This window comes from Atheta coriaria, unplaced genomic scaffold, assembly GCF_025399875.1.
Source record: "Atheta coriaria isolate IRGN ID8LTWV9N9 unplaced genomic scaffold, Caltech_Dcor_3.1 hic_scaffold_10_pilon, whole genome shotgun sequence".
NCBI lineage: Eukaryota > Metazoa > Arthropoda > Insecta > Coleoptera > Staphylinidae > Dalotia > Dalotia coriaria.
In genome coordinates this window covers 4,577,232-4,594,885 of record NW_027045452.1, presented here as the reverse complement: position 1 = coordinate 4,594,885, position 17,654 = coordinate 4,577,232, and the positions used below count along the sequence as shown (strand labels likewise).

General features: G+C 38.3%; 2 protein-coding genes and 1 long non-coding RNA gene across 5 annotated transcripts; 2 read left to right on the top strand and 1 right to left on the bottom strand.

Annotated features, from left to right (window-relative positions):
- The first annotated feature begins 6,190 nt into the window (after positions 1-6,190).
- LOC135800559 (uncharacterized) lies at positions 6,191-9,847 on the top strand. The gene is made up of 2 exons (XR_010550183.1): positions 6,191-8,878; positions 8,932-9,847. It is a non-coding gene; the product is annotated as an uncharacterized lncRNA (long non-coding RNA).
- A 1,093-nt stretch (positions 9,848-10,940) lies between these two features.
- Positions 10,941-17,330, top strand: LOC135800551 (putative inhibitor of apoptosis). Of its 3 annotated transcripts, none has more exons than XM_065313814.1 (2): positions 10,941-11,305; positions 15,463-17,330. In XM_065313814.1, exons 1-2 carry the CDS (start codon positions 11,255-11,257, stop codon positions 16,681-16,683), a joined length of 1,272 nt encoding a protein of 423 aa, XP_065169886.1. In that variant the 5' UTR covers positions 10,941-11,254; the 3' UTR covers positions 16,684-17,330. The 3 variants fall into 3 exon arrangements, with proteins under 3 accessions (XP_065169886.1, XP_065169885.1, XP_065169887.1); XM_065313813.1 differs by lacking the exon at positions 10,941-11,305 and adding an exon at positions 13,770-14,032; XM_065313815.1 differs by lacking the exon at positions 10,941-11,305 and adding an exon at positions 14,413-15,390.
- LOC135800558 (putative SERF-like protein) lies at positions 17,331-17,646 on the bottom strand. Its single transcript, XM_065313822.1, has one exon. It carries the CDS (start codon positions 17,644-17,646, stop codon positions 17,473-17,475), a length of 174 nt encoding a protein of 57 aa, XP_065169894.1. The 3' UTR covers positions 17,331-17,472.
- Between the last annotated feature and the right edge of the window lie 8 nt (positions 17,647-17,654).

Below are 17,654 nucleotides of genomic sequence, written 5' to 3'. Positions count from 1 at the left end.
AACATCTTTCATTGCCCGTACCTATTGAAATACTAGTTGGCGGAGAGTGCACCTGGCTGGACTGCACATGTTTAATTGAAATTTAGCCCACACAACAAGCGTAGACCAATTATATTGATCAGAATCGCCGATTTCCTAGTCACGTCTTGATAAGGAATCGATTAAATCGCATCACAACGTGATGCATGTTTTCATACCATATCTCCAAAAGTTTATGTAAATTATGTGTGCATTTTTATTAGAATTGCAATTGCATATGATCATGTTTACTTACATTATGATTTCGATGAACAATAGTTGCGTAAGTCAGTTATGGTGCATGTAATTGTTATTTTTATTACATGCCTCATTCTAATGTGATTATAATATGTAAACCGCAGATTAGGAAACGGTTTTAAATTATTTGCACCCTTTGAGTATATACAAATACCTCTAGTGTTTTTCTTTTTCTGTTTAGCAAACTAGAATGTTTGATATAATATTACGGAGAAATTGATGAAATCATTTATTGGATAGTTCTTAAAGTTATTTTTTGAATAGTTTGTGGTCAATTACCTAGCAAAAGTAAACAGAACAAATAACTTATTTCATAATGTCTCCTTCTTCTAACTACACTAAAAGAGTTTTGAAGAATATTTCATAATTATATAGCAATATTTTATTAAGGAAGATGTAAAGTCTAGGTACGTTATTTACCAAATTTTCAAATATTATCCTATAGCAAAAAATTTATTCAAAACAACTCTGAAAAATACTTTTATGATTATTTTCATGAGTAATTACACTTAGTTTTTAATCTTAATTGTGGGTAGGTATGCAAACATTTAAACAGTAATAAAAATTCCAATCTTTATACATTTGTATGAATTCGAGACGAGATGCAATAATAAATGACGACACTGTAAAATATTGATACTTGCTCAAATAAACAAGTCATAAAATGTTCCCAATTTCGAAACACCGACCAAAATTAGTACTGACCGAATGCTAAATGATTTATAAATTCGTCATGCGAAGATAAATGTTTATTATTCACTGCACGTCATAAAAGCATGTGACGATTGTTATTAATAAATATACTTACTCATAAATGTTTATACTGAAAATTACCAAGAGATCTATAGACTGTGCACATCAAAGTACAAGTAACATAATCCGTTTCCAGGAAATATTAACAGTAACACTAACAATTTAATCATTTATTTAAATAAATTAAATTACTGCGCGGTTGATATACTTACTTATATATATAACAAAAATTAGGTTGACAAAGACAAATTATAACAGAATGGGGTTAACATTGTCATTAGTGATTGCAATGGAGGTCGAATGTCCTTCTTTTTCTATCAAACAACCAGTATACAACAAAAAGCGATGACTAGGTGATGAATCACATAATCACATGCTAATTTATAAGATTGTATGAACAACAGTAGTGTCATATGTGCATACTGCACTCTTCTATGCGGAATAATGAACTGGCAAGTTAATTAAAAATAAAAAATGTTTAATTTTCGCATCAAATATTACACTTTAAACACGATTATCATATATTAATTTAGCAAATTCGACAAATTCGAGATTTACTTGCCCAGTAAAGTGAAAAAAAGTAAATATATTAATCTTAATTTTATATGAAATAAATAAAATTGTTCGAGAATTTTATAAATTAGCATGTCTGTATGCTGCAAGCTACCTATCTGTGATTATTGATGTTATTTATGATAAAAACGCTCTGCAGGTGCGCAATAGTGTCGCTAGTTTCTAATATAGGTCTTTACAGATGTCAAAACTTAAATCAATAATAAATCCTATGCTTTACTATATAGTGCATTTCAAGATAAAATCACTCAAGAAGAAATTATTTTCTAGATTTACAAATTGCCGCAATTGTAAGAATGAATTAATTTACCTGGGAAAGGAATTTGCGTACCTACAGCGGCGCGTAACCGTTGGTCATGCCGGCGTTTGTTATATCATAAATATTTACCGGCGGCGCGCTAAATAGATGTAATTATTGAAAGCGAATGCGCCAGTGCTGATAATTGCATGTTGATCAATGAGCAAAAATGTGTGCATAAACAATCATCAAGCAAAGAGTATCGCGATAAAATTGCTACCCATTGGTATGAATTAAGATCTACACGTGTAATTTCGAAATGACGCTTTCGATTTCTTACTGACTTCTTCTGCGACGTGCGTGTTAATATTCCATACGTGTGCGCATTCTTAAATGACAATCGCATTCTTTAAATATGATTGTTTGATTGTCTCAATTCACAATGCGTCTTTTTGTTTGTCTCGATGCGTAAGTCGTGTTGGTAAACTTAATAAAACGTAGTTTGTGATTCCTGACACGTGTCGCTTATTTGCTGCATTGCTGCACCGCTGCACGTTGCAACACATTTCAAGTTCATTCCGATTCATCGAGCGCAACTTTACGGTGAAAAAATGCATGAAAATGTTATTGCGGCAATTATTGCAAATGCTTAGCGCGTGAATCATCAATGGGTAAGTACTAAAGACGTTAAAAGCGACAATTGTTTGTCGAAACTATTAAAATTGTTCTATATAATATTATAGGTAAATAGTATAACATGGAAAAACATGTTATAAAAAATTCATTTTTAGCAAAACAGTGCAAATTAGTGCTATTATTCGTAGTGGTTTACTTTAGTTGTGTATGACATCAATTGTGTTTTGTTTGTGCAAAACATAGTGCGTTATCCATGACATCATTTCCTAATTGGAAAAACTAGGTCTCATTGAAAATTCACAACAGACTCAATTCACGTACATACAATTCAAATACTGTAAATATAGAATTCCCTATTATGGAATAAAATATACTTTTGTACATATGATAAAGTATATGTGAATACCTCACATTAACGGATATGAGCAAATTATGGAAACAGTTATCATGAAATTCATTTGAAAGGCTCAACAAATGCGGTTCAAACTCCAACGTAAAAAACCTTAATTAAATGATTAATATATGAAAGGAAATGGATTATAAAAACCCACGACAGTTGTAAAATCGATATAATAAAACAATTAGACGGCAGTTTTTGATAAAAACCTAAAAAATGTATTGTACTGATCATGATATTTCAGTGCAAAAATTTATTACCTATGAATGCTTGTTTCTGCTAACACGGATTGGCAATCATAAGCGATTAATGATCAATCATCAATTAGAAAATGGCAAAAAGTATTACGACTCGCCTGAGCGACTGGTCAGGCAGGCAACAGGCTGCATGCACAGTATTGCAAGTTATTAATTATGAAATTACATGGAACCGCTATGCGCGTCGACGTCGAATGTCTGAACGCCTCGGCGAAGAGACTGGAGACATGTAAGAGACAAGCGACAAGCGAGACCGACCGCGAGCTGATCAACAGATAGACGAGAGCTCGCGTTAGCGCCAGCAGTCGCGGCGGCTGAGATAATTGGAAGCATATGCTTGGATAACTCAAAGAAGCCGAGATTTAAGATAGTTGCATGCGAAACAACTGATTCTTCTTCAACTTCACAGATGCAAAAACCTTCACTTTTTTACAGCTCTGTATTACTAAACCCGAAAATTTAAAACTACGTGTGGCGTCGTCAATGAACGGTGAAAGAAATATGAAACGACTACGTGCCGCCAACAGTAGATTACATAACGCCTGAATGTTCGCCATTAAAAGTGCACATACAGCAGAATGCAAGCGCCATTTACAGCGAGTATAGCATGAAGCATAATCGTCCATATGTGTGACTTTATATGGATATTTTGGTATTTCCAAGTTGTAACATGCAAGTCTGCGTTACAATCAGCATGCACACGATGCACTGTGCATTAATCTGACCTATGAGTCATTCACATGTGAAATTTCTCCATTATTAAACGATCAGACATTTTCAATAAGTTGCCAATCACTCGAGTTCCCAAGCTTGAACAAAAAATTCTAAAATAGCAACTAGTGACATTTAAAATCAAAAGATATTATTAAACAATTTAAAATAAATTAATAATTGGTTAGTTATTACTGCATGAACATGTTGCAATCGATTGCGTATTATGATGCTATTTTTTGTAGACAGCAAGTTCCTCGGAACGGATACGCAAGGACGATTTCAAGTTGCAAACGCAGATGCAATTTGAAGTATAATGGTGACTTGTGTAATTAAAAATATGTCACGTCTATATCCGGTTGTATTCCAGAGTTTGTCATAAAATCAACATTGACGATAAGATGTGCGGCGCCTACTTATTGCAATATTTGAGAAATAATGAATGAAGGTAAAGAAATCCCGACCTCTTGCTCAATGAATGAGTCATTTGAACGGATATCTAATCAGTGATATCTATTTACGATCGAATAGACATACATAGTAAAATTGTAGTTTCTACGAAAAGAAATGACTGGAAAAATTACATTCCGAATTCAATTGAGAAATTCCGTGTTACAATAACAAATATGAAAGTAATCATGGAAAAATATGCTTTCGTCATGTTTTATCAACTATTGATTACCTATAGAATCATTGTTTTCGAATAACTTTATTAATTTTAATCATCAGCTGTTCCGTTGAACTTTGTACCCTCACTGCTTCGATATATTTATGTCATATTAACTGAAATTATTATTTTATTAATATTAATTCGGTGTTGATGTTAAAATAAGATGAATATTGAAAATGCAAAAATTTAAAATATACTGCAGTCCATTATCCCAGTATTAGACCATATCTAAAATTTGCGAGAAGAGGACAATTTATTAAATAAACAATTTTTAAAATATAATTGGAACGTGTTTTTCTGAAAGCAACATAATAATAATAATAATAGTCATAATAATAATCATGTGGATCTCAAAAAGATAATTAGCTACAAGGAATTGTTCTATTTGAAGTAAAAAATATGGAAATTTCAAAATAAAAACGCAGAAAAATCTAATTTAAGAAAATACTAAAAAAAATTAAAAATCATCGAAACAGAACAATGACAAAAAGCAATTGCAAAAAAAATGAAAATACTACAGTCAAATAATCTTCATATTTTGCATCAAGCACAAAGATATACTCGTATGTCACTAGTCCTAATACAGAACTCATTTATTCGCTTCCCATCAAATATTAATGTAACGATAAAAATTGAACAAAAATGAATGTAATAAACAACGGCTGTATATTTATTGTCTAATTACGCACGCGATGCATTTGACGTCGGCTTCTAACGATCGCAAATGTCAACACGCGAAAATAAAAAGCCAATCGGCAATCTGCACAAACATTGTACTTGCGCATGAAGCACCCACAACTTGTTTGCATGCCTGATGCCCGCCCATGAATATCGCATATTCGTGCGTGCATGCGTTTAATAATCACTATATCACATAGATAAATATAATACATAATCGGATAGGCATAATGAGATATAGGTAATATGCAATGACGCTAATTATTAATGGCGAGAGCTAGCCGCCTGATGACAATAAGAGTATGCAAACAATGTGCTTCCGTGCTACGTAGAATGTCAATTATTTAATCCTTCAAACGCAAAACGCATCTAATCAATACCACAATAATTTATATTAAAATTATTATTGTCACGCAGTCAGTACAATTATTTCCTTGTAGGTTCATTTGATATTTTTACATGTGCAGTTTTGTGTAACAATTTTATGGTAATGTGAGTAGTGTCGGTGGTGTTATGTAAAAATCGCTTTCACTTTTTCACTTACCTACGTCCTTGCTTTACCAAACAACCAAACAAAGCAGGCGTTTTTTATACGCGTAGGTAGGTATAGTGAAACTGCAGCATTTATTTTGAATGTCCTAAAAACCTGAAACGACCTTGTAGCGCTACTTAATTAACGAATTAATTCGTGATGACTCATAAATCTAATTTTAAAAAAATCATCACGGTTTTGGTGTTCTAGAAGCTTTTTTATGTTGTTTATAGTTGAAAGTTCACGTGACCACTAAATGCACTATAGGCATGACGTAATGTTAAACAAAATTAGTGTACATTTTGCGCGTAAGTGTGTGTTGGCAATTGACGTTTTTTGTTGTATACATACACGCTTGTTATTGTCAAATTGTTGTGTGTGAGTGGCGCTCGTGTGCTTGGTGGGCGTTCGTGCTTAATGCGTTGATATTCCTGACCAGATCGTTTTTGTTATTGCCATGTACATTGCGTTTTAAATTTTGCGCAAATACATTCGCGTAGTATTGCGCGATATTTTACAACATCAGCAGCATCAATAGAAACATAAAATACGCTGAAATCTGATATAAATCTAACGCAACAAAGTATAACAATATTTCAACAATATATCCATTGCACAAACACCACAATATCAAAATTCAGTAGAATATAACATTATACCAAACTATAATATGATATGCACGTGGATGTCGACTTGGGAGGTAATTATACTTACTGGGATATGCTCTAAAAGAGGTTTTCCAAGAAAAGAAATAAGAAAATCTCAAGTAAAGCTCTCAGCCGGATGTGACTGTAGTAACCAGTGACCGGTGACAGAGCACTGATGACCGTGGATAAAATCCAAGTCAAGGATCACAGGCACGAAATAAATTTCGTGCTCCTTTCCAGGCCACGCCGTGCAGAAAATGGCGCTCGTGCTTTTTCAGCATAATACGCGGGGCTTAGTCATAATTAGATGGAATCAGAAGGCGACCCAGTCGTCAGAATACTCACTCAAAGAACATTTTTGTTATCCTATGTCAGCAAGAGACTCGAAATGGTCTTGAAATCAATATGCAAAGGCTAAGTTTGTTCAACTGATTGAAGGTAACACTCCCTAGCAATGAACATAATAATTAATTCTTACGAAAGTAACGAGAAAATCAACATTTAAATAAATGCCAAGAAAAAATAATATCGGCATCCGGTAAACATGTTTTTTTTGTTTCATGTTATGAATAAATCTTGTGTCGAGTCATAACAAAATTAAGCGAGATGCGCATGAGCAATTTTTGGAACCGTCAAAAATTCACGTGGCACTTTTATTTTAAGAATAAACCAAGCATGAAGTCAGTAAAAATAAATCTATTAATTTAAATAATAAGACTAAAAATATCGGATGTGAAGGTGCAATCTCATGAGAAAACTCTGAGCAGGTAATAAATTTATAATGAAGTGTTATCATACTCGGTGGCGCATGACTGCGTATAAATTAATTGCGTGCGGACTGCGGACAACAATACGGCAATTAGCAAATTGAAAAATCATGTCTATTATACTAGTGCACTGGGGAAAAATCATCGACATGTGAAAATCTAACTGTGCATTTGAAAGAACGACGCACATCATGCGAATTTTCCCACCGAATGGAAATCTGGTGAAGGCGCGTTCCCATCACCAGACCGTTAATTGCTTAATTGAAAAACGCGATTAATCTTACAAGGCAATGCAAACATGTATTATATTAATGACGCAATTCCAAATCAACACACGCGTAAAAAAACTGTAAATAACAGATTTCGATCGGAATTGGCCTTGATGTTATTTTTCGAGACACAGAAAAAGAATAAAAGAATAATGATTTGAACTTTAGCTTGATATTTACTAGCTCAATTGAAGTTGTTGGGTTGGTAGATGGGGGCATTCGAGTTCGTTACGAATAAAGCTAAACCGGGCGGCTGGCCCCACTTTTTGGACACAGACACAGAAGTTTAAAAGAGTAAATTGCGCCGCAAGCAGTGAAGAGCAGCGTAAGGCAGCAACAAAGCCGAATGGCGATGTTGGCGGCCTTGGTTTCGCCAAAAAATTAAAGTGACGCGCAGTTTTTACACAAAGCACAATTACCAAAGACGCAATTTACGAATGTATAAGAGCGCACATTACGCAGCATGTGCTCCACGGGTGTGAAGGATGCGCACCAAAGAACTGCGTGGATAATTTCGGCACTTTCAGCGGCATGTTAGCAATTACAGGCGACTAATGATTCTATTTTTGAAGTACATACTTATTTTTCGGTGTTTAAAAATATCCTACTATTTGGATAAAGAAAACAGCGCTTTTTCTATGAATATAATCATTTTTAAGCAACTATAAACGAAAAAAGATGCAAAACTCATTATAATCAATGAGGTGTTTTTGCAAGTTTTGAAGGTGACTTTCTGTTGTGTCACATGTTTCGTTCGCGAGTCAATTATTCATAACGGCATTGTTATAAAAATAGCGATTTGTATAAATGGGCGTAGTTAAAGGTGTGGGCAGTGAATCGTTCGAGTGATAAATTTACACATCCTTTACAAACAATGATCCTTAAAATATTAACAACTAAAAACTACTCCGGTAAAAAATTGAACCACACAGTGTATATTCTTGGAACTAAGAATTAAATTTAATGGGATGTGATTCATGCACTTCAAGTTAAAGTTTGTCAAAACCACTATAAAAAAATTCAAAACACGACATTGCTAAAACCTCAGACAAAAAAATATAAGAAAACATTCGCAAGCTAAACGCGAATGCGGATATTAAGCGTTTGTATGTGGTGGCTGCGGTGCTACTAAATTTGCCACGAAAATAACAGTGTCAATGACAGATCGACTTGTTGCAACTTGCATACCCAAACTATTTCAACACTTACCGACAGACGACTCTCCCTGATATCTGCAAAAAGATAAATATTGATATTAGCATGATTTACTAAATGCACACACTAACAGTTTTTGAGATATTTCAGATAAATAAACAGATTAACATTAATATGGAGAAAGCGATTACAAAGTCCAATAAATCTGTAGCTGTTAATCGTTAATTAATGTCGTTAATCTTATGGGACAACAAAAATGTACTTTTCAAATAATTAACTTTATCTGCCAGACTAATTCATTATTTTGTATAAAGTACAAGTACGTATGTAATTATATTTTATATTTTACGTTTAACACTCAGCCTAGTTTAGTTGCAACTCGAGCTGAGTGGATAACAAACAGCAGTATTGTTTATAAACGATTTATCGGATAAACAAATGTCGGAGCTCTCTGAGCAAATAAAGTGGCTCTAGGCAGTTGAACCAAAAGTTCGTTGTGCTTGATACGCGGGAGTGACCGACATGCATAGTTATTACAAATGTTTGTTCATCATGGTATTTCATTGTGAACAAATAAATAATATTAACTCCCATGTGAGTAATTAACTAAATGTATTAATAACATATTATTCTAGGTTTAAATATAATATACTAAATTGATACAGGGCGCCTCCACCAAAAAATCAAATCATCTATTATGTCTTTATTGTGAAAGAGCGAAAATGAACTTTTCTTGTTAGTGACTCGCCGGCGTGAAATGAAAAATTAAACAATCAAAACAATCAAAACGCGTCGAGTGGTTAAAGACTCCGAGTTGACTTGCGAGTCGAGTGGAAAGACTTTTTATTTGCTCGCCGGCGCGTCAGAAGATCCTATGCAGCCTCTGAAGGTCTGAAGAGTTTGAAAGAAGTCCAAAAGGAAAGGATTGCCCACCGGGAGAAAATGAGAAGCGATGCTGATTCTCATCACCAACGCGCCAGCCGTAAAAATATGATGGGTGTAGGTACACCCAAGTGTATGCTGAAGAAAAATAAAAGAGTCACGTAGGTCGGCGCCGTCGTGCCGTTTCTTCGCGTTCGCTATGATTTCAAGCGATTCCAACTCCAGCGCTCCAAACGCTTCAAAGAAATGCCGCATTTAACAACTGCACCTACCAACATCCACTACATGTCCCAAAATTATCAATAAATTTATAGAAGTAGCAAGCTGAGAAATTTTGTTTATGCACATCAGGACAATCCTCAAGTAGGAGTGTTAATTATCTTAAGCAATGTTTAAAATTTAGAATTTTTGAGGTGTTTTAAATTATATAGAGTTTCTGGAGGAGTCGGTGTATGAATGGCGAGCTCCTGGTATGAATGGTCATGTGGTCTCTGCAGCTCTCAGCCGTCTTGGCAATCGTGGTCACTACCACGCTGTGGAATCGACTGGAATCGCTTTGAATAAAGAGCCGGAGGAACCGCATTCCTATGCGTTTTGGTCGCTTTTTTCGGCGCACGCACCTTTACTACATTTTTTTTCGTTTGCTCCTCGTAGACCATAGAACAGACGATTACTCAATTTTTACTCCTCAATGCCTTCGGGTGTTGGTGTTTCTCGGCAATTCTCAGCCGTTGCTCATCTCACAGCCGGCCTGCAGCCTTGCAGCATTCTCAGCCGAGACAGGAAAAGGCTGCGACTTCACAACGACCTTACGATTTGATAGTGTGTACGAGCATATTGGAGAATGTATGGAGGTCTTAAGGTGTGCGGCCTCAAAGGAATTCGGAATGAACCAGTCGACCTTTGGGAAGAAAATTATTAACTGTTTATAATCACCGAATAATTGGAGTAGTAAATGCAGGATGTTGCTGAATTTCTACACCAGAAAAAAAGAAATGAAAAAGTAATAAAGATGAAGTTCGTAGAAACTGAAGGATTAAGTGAATAGAGTTTCTTTGAACTGCAAACGAGACAAAAAAAGAAGATATTTGGGTTTTAAGACCAAAATCTCAGAGACCATAAAAATTATCGACCTGTCAATAACATTTACAATTTACACACACCCTGGGTGTCCAGCCACTAATCAGCTAGCCCTTTATTCTTCTTATGTCTCAAATCGGCTAGTAAAATCTTTAGCTATGCTGGTACTCGTTCTAGAATAAGTTTACTCAGTTGGTGTGGGTACTTTGAGTGCATTCCAAAGTACCAGCACCGTCTTAACTCTAAATTACTTAATTCTAGAACTTTTTAATAACTTCTAACACAATTTCACCCATGATCAACTCGAGCAGCTCTAGAATTGTACTAAGTATTTACATTATCAGTGCACCGTGCACCCGGCAATGTCTCCCCTCCACCGAAGCGAACGGTCTCTGAATACGAAAAGCCCCGTTTCGATTCGAGCGCACTGTGAGTCTCGACTCAGCCAGTCAGTCAGTTGTCAGAGAGTTGGTATTGATGTAGTGCTTACTCGACGCGACTTACCAACAACGTTTTCAACTTTTCCGACTTTTAACAAATACTCGCATAAATACCAACACTCTCAAAACAGTTTTAGTAATTACAAGGAAATGTTCAAGATTAAACACAACATAAAGTTAAGGTTAAACATCAAGTGGACGAACATAACTGAACAGTGCAACACAGTGAATATTACGGCAATAACCGAAGACATATCAAGGCACTGCCCAAGGATTACTATTTGATAAATTGTATGGATATTACAATCAACAATTCGAATATTGAAACTTCGTTTTTGAAAACGGTAAGTAGTGATAGCCTAAATAACCAGCATAACATCTAAGTGTATCTAGAGTTACGTAAATAAATTTGATACTATGTGAAATGTTGTTCACTGTCGTGCACGACAGCCGTGCATGGAATGTTACTGATCGTCGTCATGGTGATACGATATCAACCGAAAACAAAACAAATGGTTTTGAACTTTGCTTTGTTTATGAAACTGTCATTAAAGGCAGATAAAATTATATAAATTATATTAATAACATTAAGCTGCGGTTTAAAATGTCTGGCGTTTGGGTTACCCCCATATCCGAACAGATATACTATCAAGCAGGAACTGACTTCCGCTGTAGGATATCCGCTCTCCGCAAACAGTCACCATGAAGAGACCACTCGAAAGTTTCTTTTCCATGATGGCGGCGCCCAACTAACCAGCAAGCAGCAACTTTCTAAAGTGTTCTCTTTTGTTGCTATTGCAAACATTCATAGACCACTCTCTTATTGCACGTCTTGGTGATTCTCAAGATGGCGTCCATATTGGTATTTCCGTTTTTGCACTTACATTAATTCTATATTTACATTTCGTGGGAAATCGTTTCGCAATTCTCGTATGGCAGCTTAGTTTGCACGGTTTGCAAATATGTGCACATTGTTTCTGCATTCTCTATTTGCATTCAAACGGCATTGAAGGCGCGCATTCGCATTCCATTTGTTGAATGAGATCCAATTGATTGTTAAACTATTGAGACGCATGACACACACGTAATTATCACAAAAATCGTTATATTTTCCCGCGTTGGCCGCGGTATCTACAGGCAGATTAACACTTATCGTTTTTATTATATCTCGAATTACTTCCGGATTCAAATTCAATGACTAGTTTAATACTATGGACTCTGCGTGTTCCATTCATGGATTTATGGCAACAGTTTGTATCACGTTTGATTGTGTGTTGTGACTAAGAATATGACTATAAACTCTGCATACGTATGCATAAAGCAATTTATGCATTTTCATTCATGAAACCGTTCGCTCCGTCGGCCTCAGATGTGTATGCGCATGTGTGTATGAGTTGTGTGCAAAGTGCTAAAAAAGCGCTGGAGGACTTTGGACCCGTCGAAGTCGCGTCTCTTGCAAACCGACTTGTTTGAGTCACTCCACTGCCTTGCGGCCTTTCTCTCGCGCAAATGAAGCTGAAGCTTTTCTCGTGATCTTACTTCTACCGCTTACCCATGTTGCAAGTTGCAAGTCTCAAGAGTTGAGATGGCAAACCGGCCGGCGAGGAATGAAGGCATGGGTATGTTCTTGTAGAGTGCTGCTGGTATATAGTTGGTTATGGTTGGTGACTCGGGTCTGCACGGTCGGTCGATTGCCACGTCCCCATGTTTTCCCACATTCTCGCCGGTTGTCTTTTCCATCGCGCATATGTTGTGCGGAAATTGATACGGATATGGTAAACCACTTCTAGTCAATTCCAACGACAACAAAAGAACGCTTATAAAAGCATAATTTTAAAACATTGCATGTTTATCACTCTGTGAAGATCTGATAGTAATGCCACACAAAGAAAAAACAATAACAAGTTTAAAAAATATGAAATTCTTGAATGAATAAATTGCCCTTTACAATAGGAACTTCTTCACTTTACTGTACACTTCTGTTTCCCATCATTTCATGATCACTTACGTACTTATACTTTTCTTCTGTTCTCATAATGCAAACAAATGCCATTGAGGCAGGCGCGGAGCTTACTTCATTGACGCTTCCCACACTCGGCATGGGAATTTCATAGTTTGTAGTAACACACGCAAAGACTTTTAACGCCATGCGACAGCGTAATACGTTTATAATTCGCTGTGAAAACGTTTTACACAATATCACATTGCTTGGGTACATATTTATACAATTTGGACATGAAATTGTCCACAAAGTAAGTGGAAAATGCTCAAATATACGTCAGCTAACAAATAACTCTCAAAAAACAATATGGCGCCTGTTTTCTTTTTTAAATATTATTGTAACCTTGGTGACAATTTCGGGAACAAACTGTATAAGAAGCAGTTTGTGGGCGACGTAAATATAATGTAATAAAAGGCCGTGGGACCGAAAACGATGTAGGTGGTGAACACACAGCGCGCGCGCTGGGGAACGAGAACAAGATGCGAGGAGAGTTGAGAAAAAGCGCAAGAGCGAAAAGCTCGACGCCCGAAGCGCATTCCTTACCATTACCAGCCGGCGATGCTGAGGATGCTGCGCAGCATCGTGCACTTCTTCGGCGAAAATCACAAGGAAAAAACTAAGTTCTGTTCACAAGACAAAAATTACAACGGTTACAACTGTCATTTGCAACGCACCAAACTAAAGTAAACAAACTTTTGTTTTAACAGTTTTTTTGACAACTCATGCGCAGTGTGTGTGCGGATTGCGCAGTGTCATTTTTATCTGTCTACATATCTAATCAGGTTTAATTCGTGTAAATCTACTGATATACTTTGGAGTACTTTAAAGTGTTTGAAATGCGATTATTACGGTGAATAAAAGTTCGTCCCCGTTTCATTTCGTTCTCCATTCGCATACCGAGGCGCGTTCGGCGCACGAGCAGCTGGCAACACTGCGCTAGCGCAGTCCCATGGTGGTCGGCACGTCTGCAACGCGCTCAGTTCTCACGCTCCGCGATCATGTGCTCAAGAATCGCTCGGAAAGGCGGCGAAACCTCACCGAGAAAGTCGTAGAAAATCACCGCAATAAGGTCAGTACCGAGAGCTGTACACAATCGCTCTAACAACGTTCAGCGGGCGGCGGAAATCAGCGCATCAGAACGTTGAATACACGTCAATAATCGCATTCGCCATATGCCAACCAACCAGCCAGTCAGCGAAATATCGATTTTTTTCCACTCTCAGCGATCGCCGACCGTGTATACTTCGTTCGGTTCAAGTGCCTTGTTTACGTGAACATATCAGTGATAAGCGCTATCTTGGATTAATTTACTAGATTAATGGCGCCGCGATAGACAGTAAAAAAATTTTCGTAGTGGTGCACGGTAAAAATAAACTGTAGACAATATACGAATGTAAATTTCCACACAATGATAATACAATACTTGCTGGCTATTGTTTAACATTTAGCATTTACCTACGTGTTTACCTTTTCGATTGTTTCGAAATGTAATTTGGTGAGCGTGCGCGGTGAGGCGGTGCGACGAAACGAGGCCGCCGCGCAGCCGCGTGCTCATTGCCATGCGTGTTTACAAAACTTCGCCGAAAATCGAAGACAAGACACGAAAACTCCGCTTGCGTTAGTCATTACAAATTAGATTCAAATATGGCTGATAGTATATAACGTAAACAATGTTATATGTAATGGTTTTTTTTGGGTTAAACAACAAAAAATCTAGAATGAACAGGCACAGTTGTAGTAAACGGCTCTTTCATGCGCAGCGGAAGTGCCGCCCGGCTGGGTAAACAAACAAAGAGTAATTCATGAATTTCCTGTGTGCCGCTTGTGCGCCGGTTTTTGTTTCGCGGTACGCATTTTAATTTCAGCCGCGGATGCTGCAAGCCAACGAACGCTGGAATGCGGCTCGGAGGCTAACATTTCTCAATCCTCTGCCTGGGAAAACAGCGTGAGTGTTGCGCGAAGAACACTTCAAATGGTTTTTAACTTTTGTACCGCGAAGACATTTAAAACTAATATGAATTTTGATTATGCTAGAATAAAAAGCATAGTTTATCGTTTTTCTTTGTGGAAACTTCAACCAAGTACAACACTTGGTATAGGCGTAAGTTTCCGGCGCTCGGTCATTGATGTGATCTCTGAGGAATGTGGTAGGGCAAGCTCGGAGAGCGGCCGTGGCTGCAAGAGGGGCGCGAGCGGGCCGACGGCCCCGAGACGGCGAGCGACGCGCCGAGTCAAGAATGGAATGTTTGAAATCGTGAATGGCTTCCACCTTCCGCGCCCCGCACTCGCCCGCACTACGTGCGTGCACGCGAACCGAAGAGCGCGACTATGAGTCGCTTCTGAGGCTGACTAAGAGTCGCGTCTACTTCTAGTAGTACTATCGCCATTCTCCACTATAATCCACTATTTGTAAAATATGTGCTTCCGGTTGGTTATGTCTTCTTCTTTACTTGTGGTCTTTGTCGATTGTAGTATATTAATATTTCATTTTGTTTGCAGGTGAACAATTTTGGTATGCTTTCGCCGACTTTGCCCGAAAGTGTAGTTTTGACAAGTTTGGAAAGGTTTTCTAAGCGAGAGGAAGAAAAGTCCGTAGATGCACCATCTCATCGGGCAAAGATGCTCGTGAGCAACAGTAGCAGTATTCCGCATCCACATCAGCTTATTGCGCCTCGACCAGCGCTTGCCGTCTCCCAACCACCTCCTGACAGTGTCACAGCGGTCGACAATGAAAAGAAGCCGATGAAGTCACAGCGAAACCGCCTACTGTCATACATCAATTGGCCGTGCACCTTTGTCACGGCGGATGCCCTCGCCGAGCAGGGCTTCTTCTACACTCAAAAGTCGGATATAGTGAGGTGCGCCTTCTGCGGCCTGGAGCTAGGGAAGTGGGAGGCGGGCGACGTGCCGGCGGCAGACCATCGAACTTGGTCGCCGCATTGTCCACTAATTCGCGGCGTCGAGTGCGGCAACGTCTGTATGTCGGACAGCGAACGCGCCTCTTGTCCAACATCAGCCGCCGACGATCTTAGTTTTGACACGTGCGGCAAGTACGGCATCCACGTGCGTCCCAACTCGGGCCCCGAAAACGGTCGCCCGGTGGACGTGCAGCGATACGCCGTCAAGCACACCTCAGCAGCGCACCCGCAATACGCTCTAGTAGAAGAGCGCCTACGCACATTCAAGGACTGGCCAGTCAGCATCAAGCAGCGTCCTGAGGAACTCGCCCCAGCGGGTTTCTATTACTCTGGCAAGAGTGACCAAACTATTTGCTACTCCTGTGGTGGTGGTTTGAAAGCCTGGGAGCCGTCGGACGATCCCTGGGAGCAGCACGCCAGTTGGTTCCCACAGTGCACTTTTCTGCGTATGAACAAGAGTGCTGATTTTATCGCGCTTCACAACAAAACCGGCGACGAGAAGGGCCGCTTACCAAAACCGAGCACCAGCGCTTCGGGAGTGGAAGCACGTGCCCCTGTATCGTCGTTGAACAGTCCGCAAGCGCCGCCATCACCGGCCGCCGCTGCTGCTGTGACAACCAAAGATCCACCTAGCGGCACACCGCTCGTCAATCTATGCAAAATCTGCTACACTAATGAGATCGGCGTCGTGTTTCTCCCCTGCGGCCACATGGTCGCTTGTACAGAATGCGCTTCCGCTCTTACTAGATGTGCCGTCTGCAGGCTTGATTTGGAAGCAACCGTGCGCGCTTACCTCTCGTAGGACCCTTTTAAAACTGCTAATTACAGATAATAAAGTTAAATTTTTAAGTAAAACTATTTCACGGTTTTTTCTAGTCAAACTTCATCAACATTTAAATTATTTAATCACATCATCGCGCGCGAGCATCAAGTTTGATCTAAAAAGAAGAGTGTTGTATAAATGTAAAACAGACGTGAACATTGAAAATTGTATTAATCCAATGACGCTGAATGTACATAAGATTTATTGACTTGAATTGATCTCCAAGGTAGATTAATGTGACTTTATTCATTCAAAGAAGGAAATATTTTTTTAAACGCTTGACACGCTCCAGCAGAAAATTTGTTGGTTTGTTTTTCGAAGTGTATCATTTTGGTTTTAACGACAAGTACAAGTTAGTTGATAGCATTTTAGGATTTTCTTTTATTTTACGCTTATTAATCTAATCTAGGGAGTAATATTTAACTTTTTCGTTTTTAAGGTATGTTAGTATGTTTTATGTAAAAAAGTTAGGTTTTGTGCCGAATTGTGTTTGTTGCCTTGCTTCTTCATTACTAGTTACACGGTCGACTCTACTGGCACTTTGTAATATTGCAAACAAATTTGAATATTTTACCACCAAGCTGAATCATTTACATTGTAGAAATAAATATCGAAAATTAAGCCGCTTTGTTTGTCAAATTGTCATCATTTATTGTGTTCACTTTGATAATACTCTCTCCCATTCGCCTTCCAGCCTGTGTCTCCTGTTGATTTAGTAAATATAATATGTACAAAAACGTTTATGATGCGGTGGCGCTCGTCGGTCCGCTACTTTTTCGCATCCTGCTCCTTCTTCAGTTGTTTCTCTCGCATCATTTGCGCATCACGCTCCTTGCGCTGCGTGAGGGTGAGCCCATCGGAATTACCCTTGGTTTTGTTCATCTCCTGCTGTTTCTTCAGGTTTTTCGCGCGTGCAAGATCACGTTGATTGCCACGCGTCATTTTCACCA

Coding starts and splice junctions, on each gene's coding strand:
- LOC135800551 (XM_065313813.1), top strand. CDS start 13,913: ATGGTGGTCGGCACGTCTGCAACGCGCTCAGTTCTCACGCTCCGCGAT. Junction 14,033..15,462: donor TAGAAAATCACCGCAATAAG/GTCAGTACCGAG, acceptor TTTTGTTTGCAG/GTGAACAATTTTGGTATGCT.
- LOC135800558 (XM_065313822.1), bottom strand. CDS start 17,646: ATGACGCGTGGCAATCAACGTGATCTTGCACGCGCGAAAAACCTGAAG.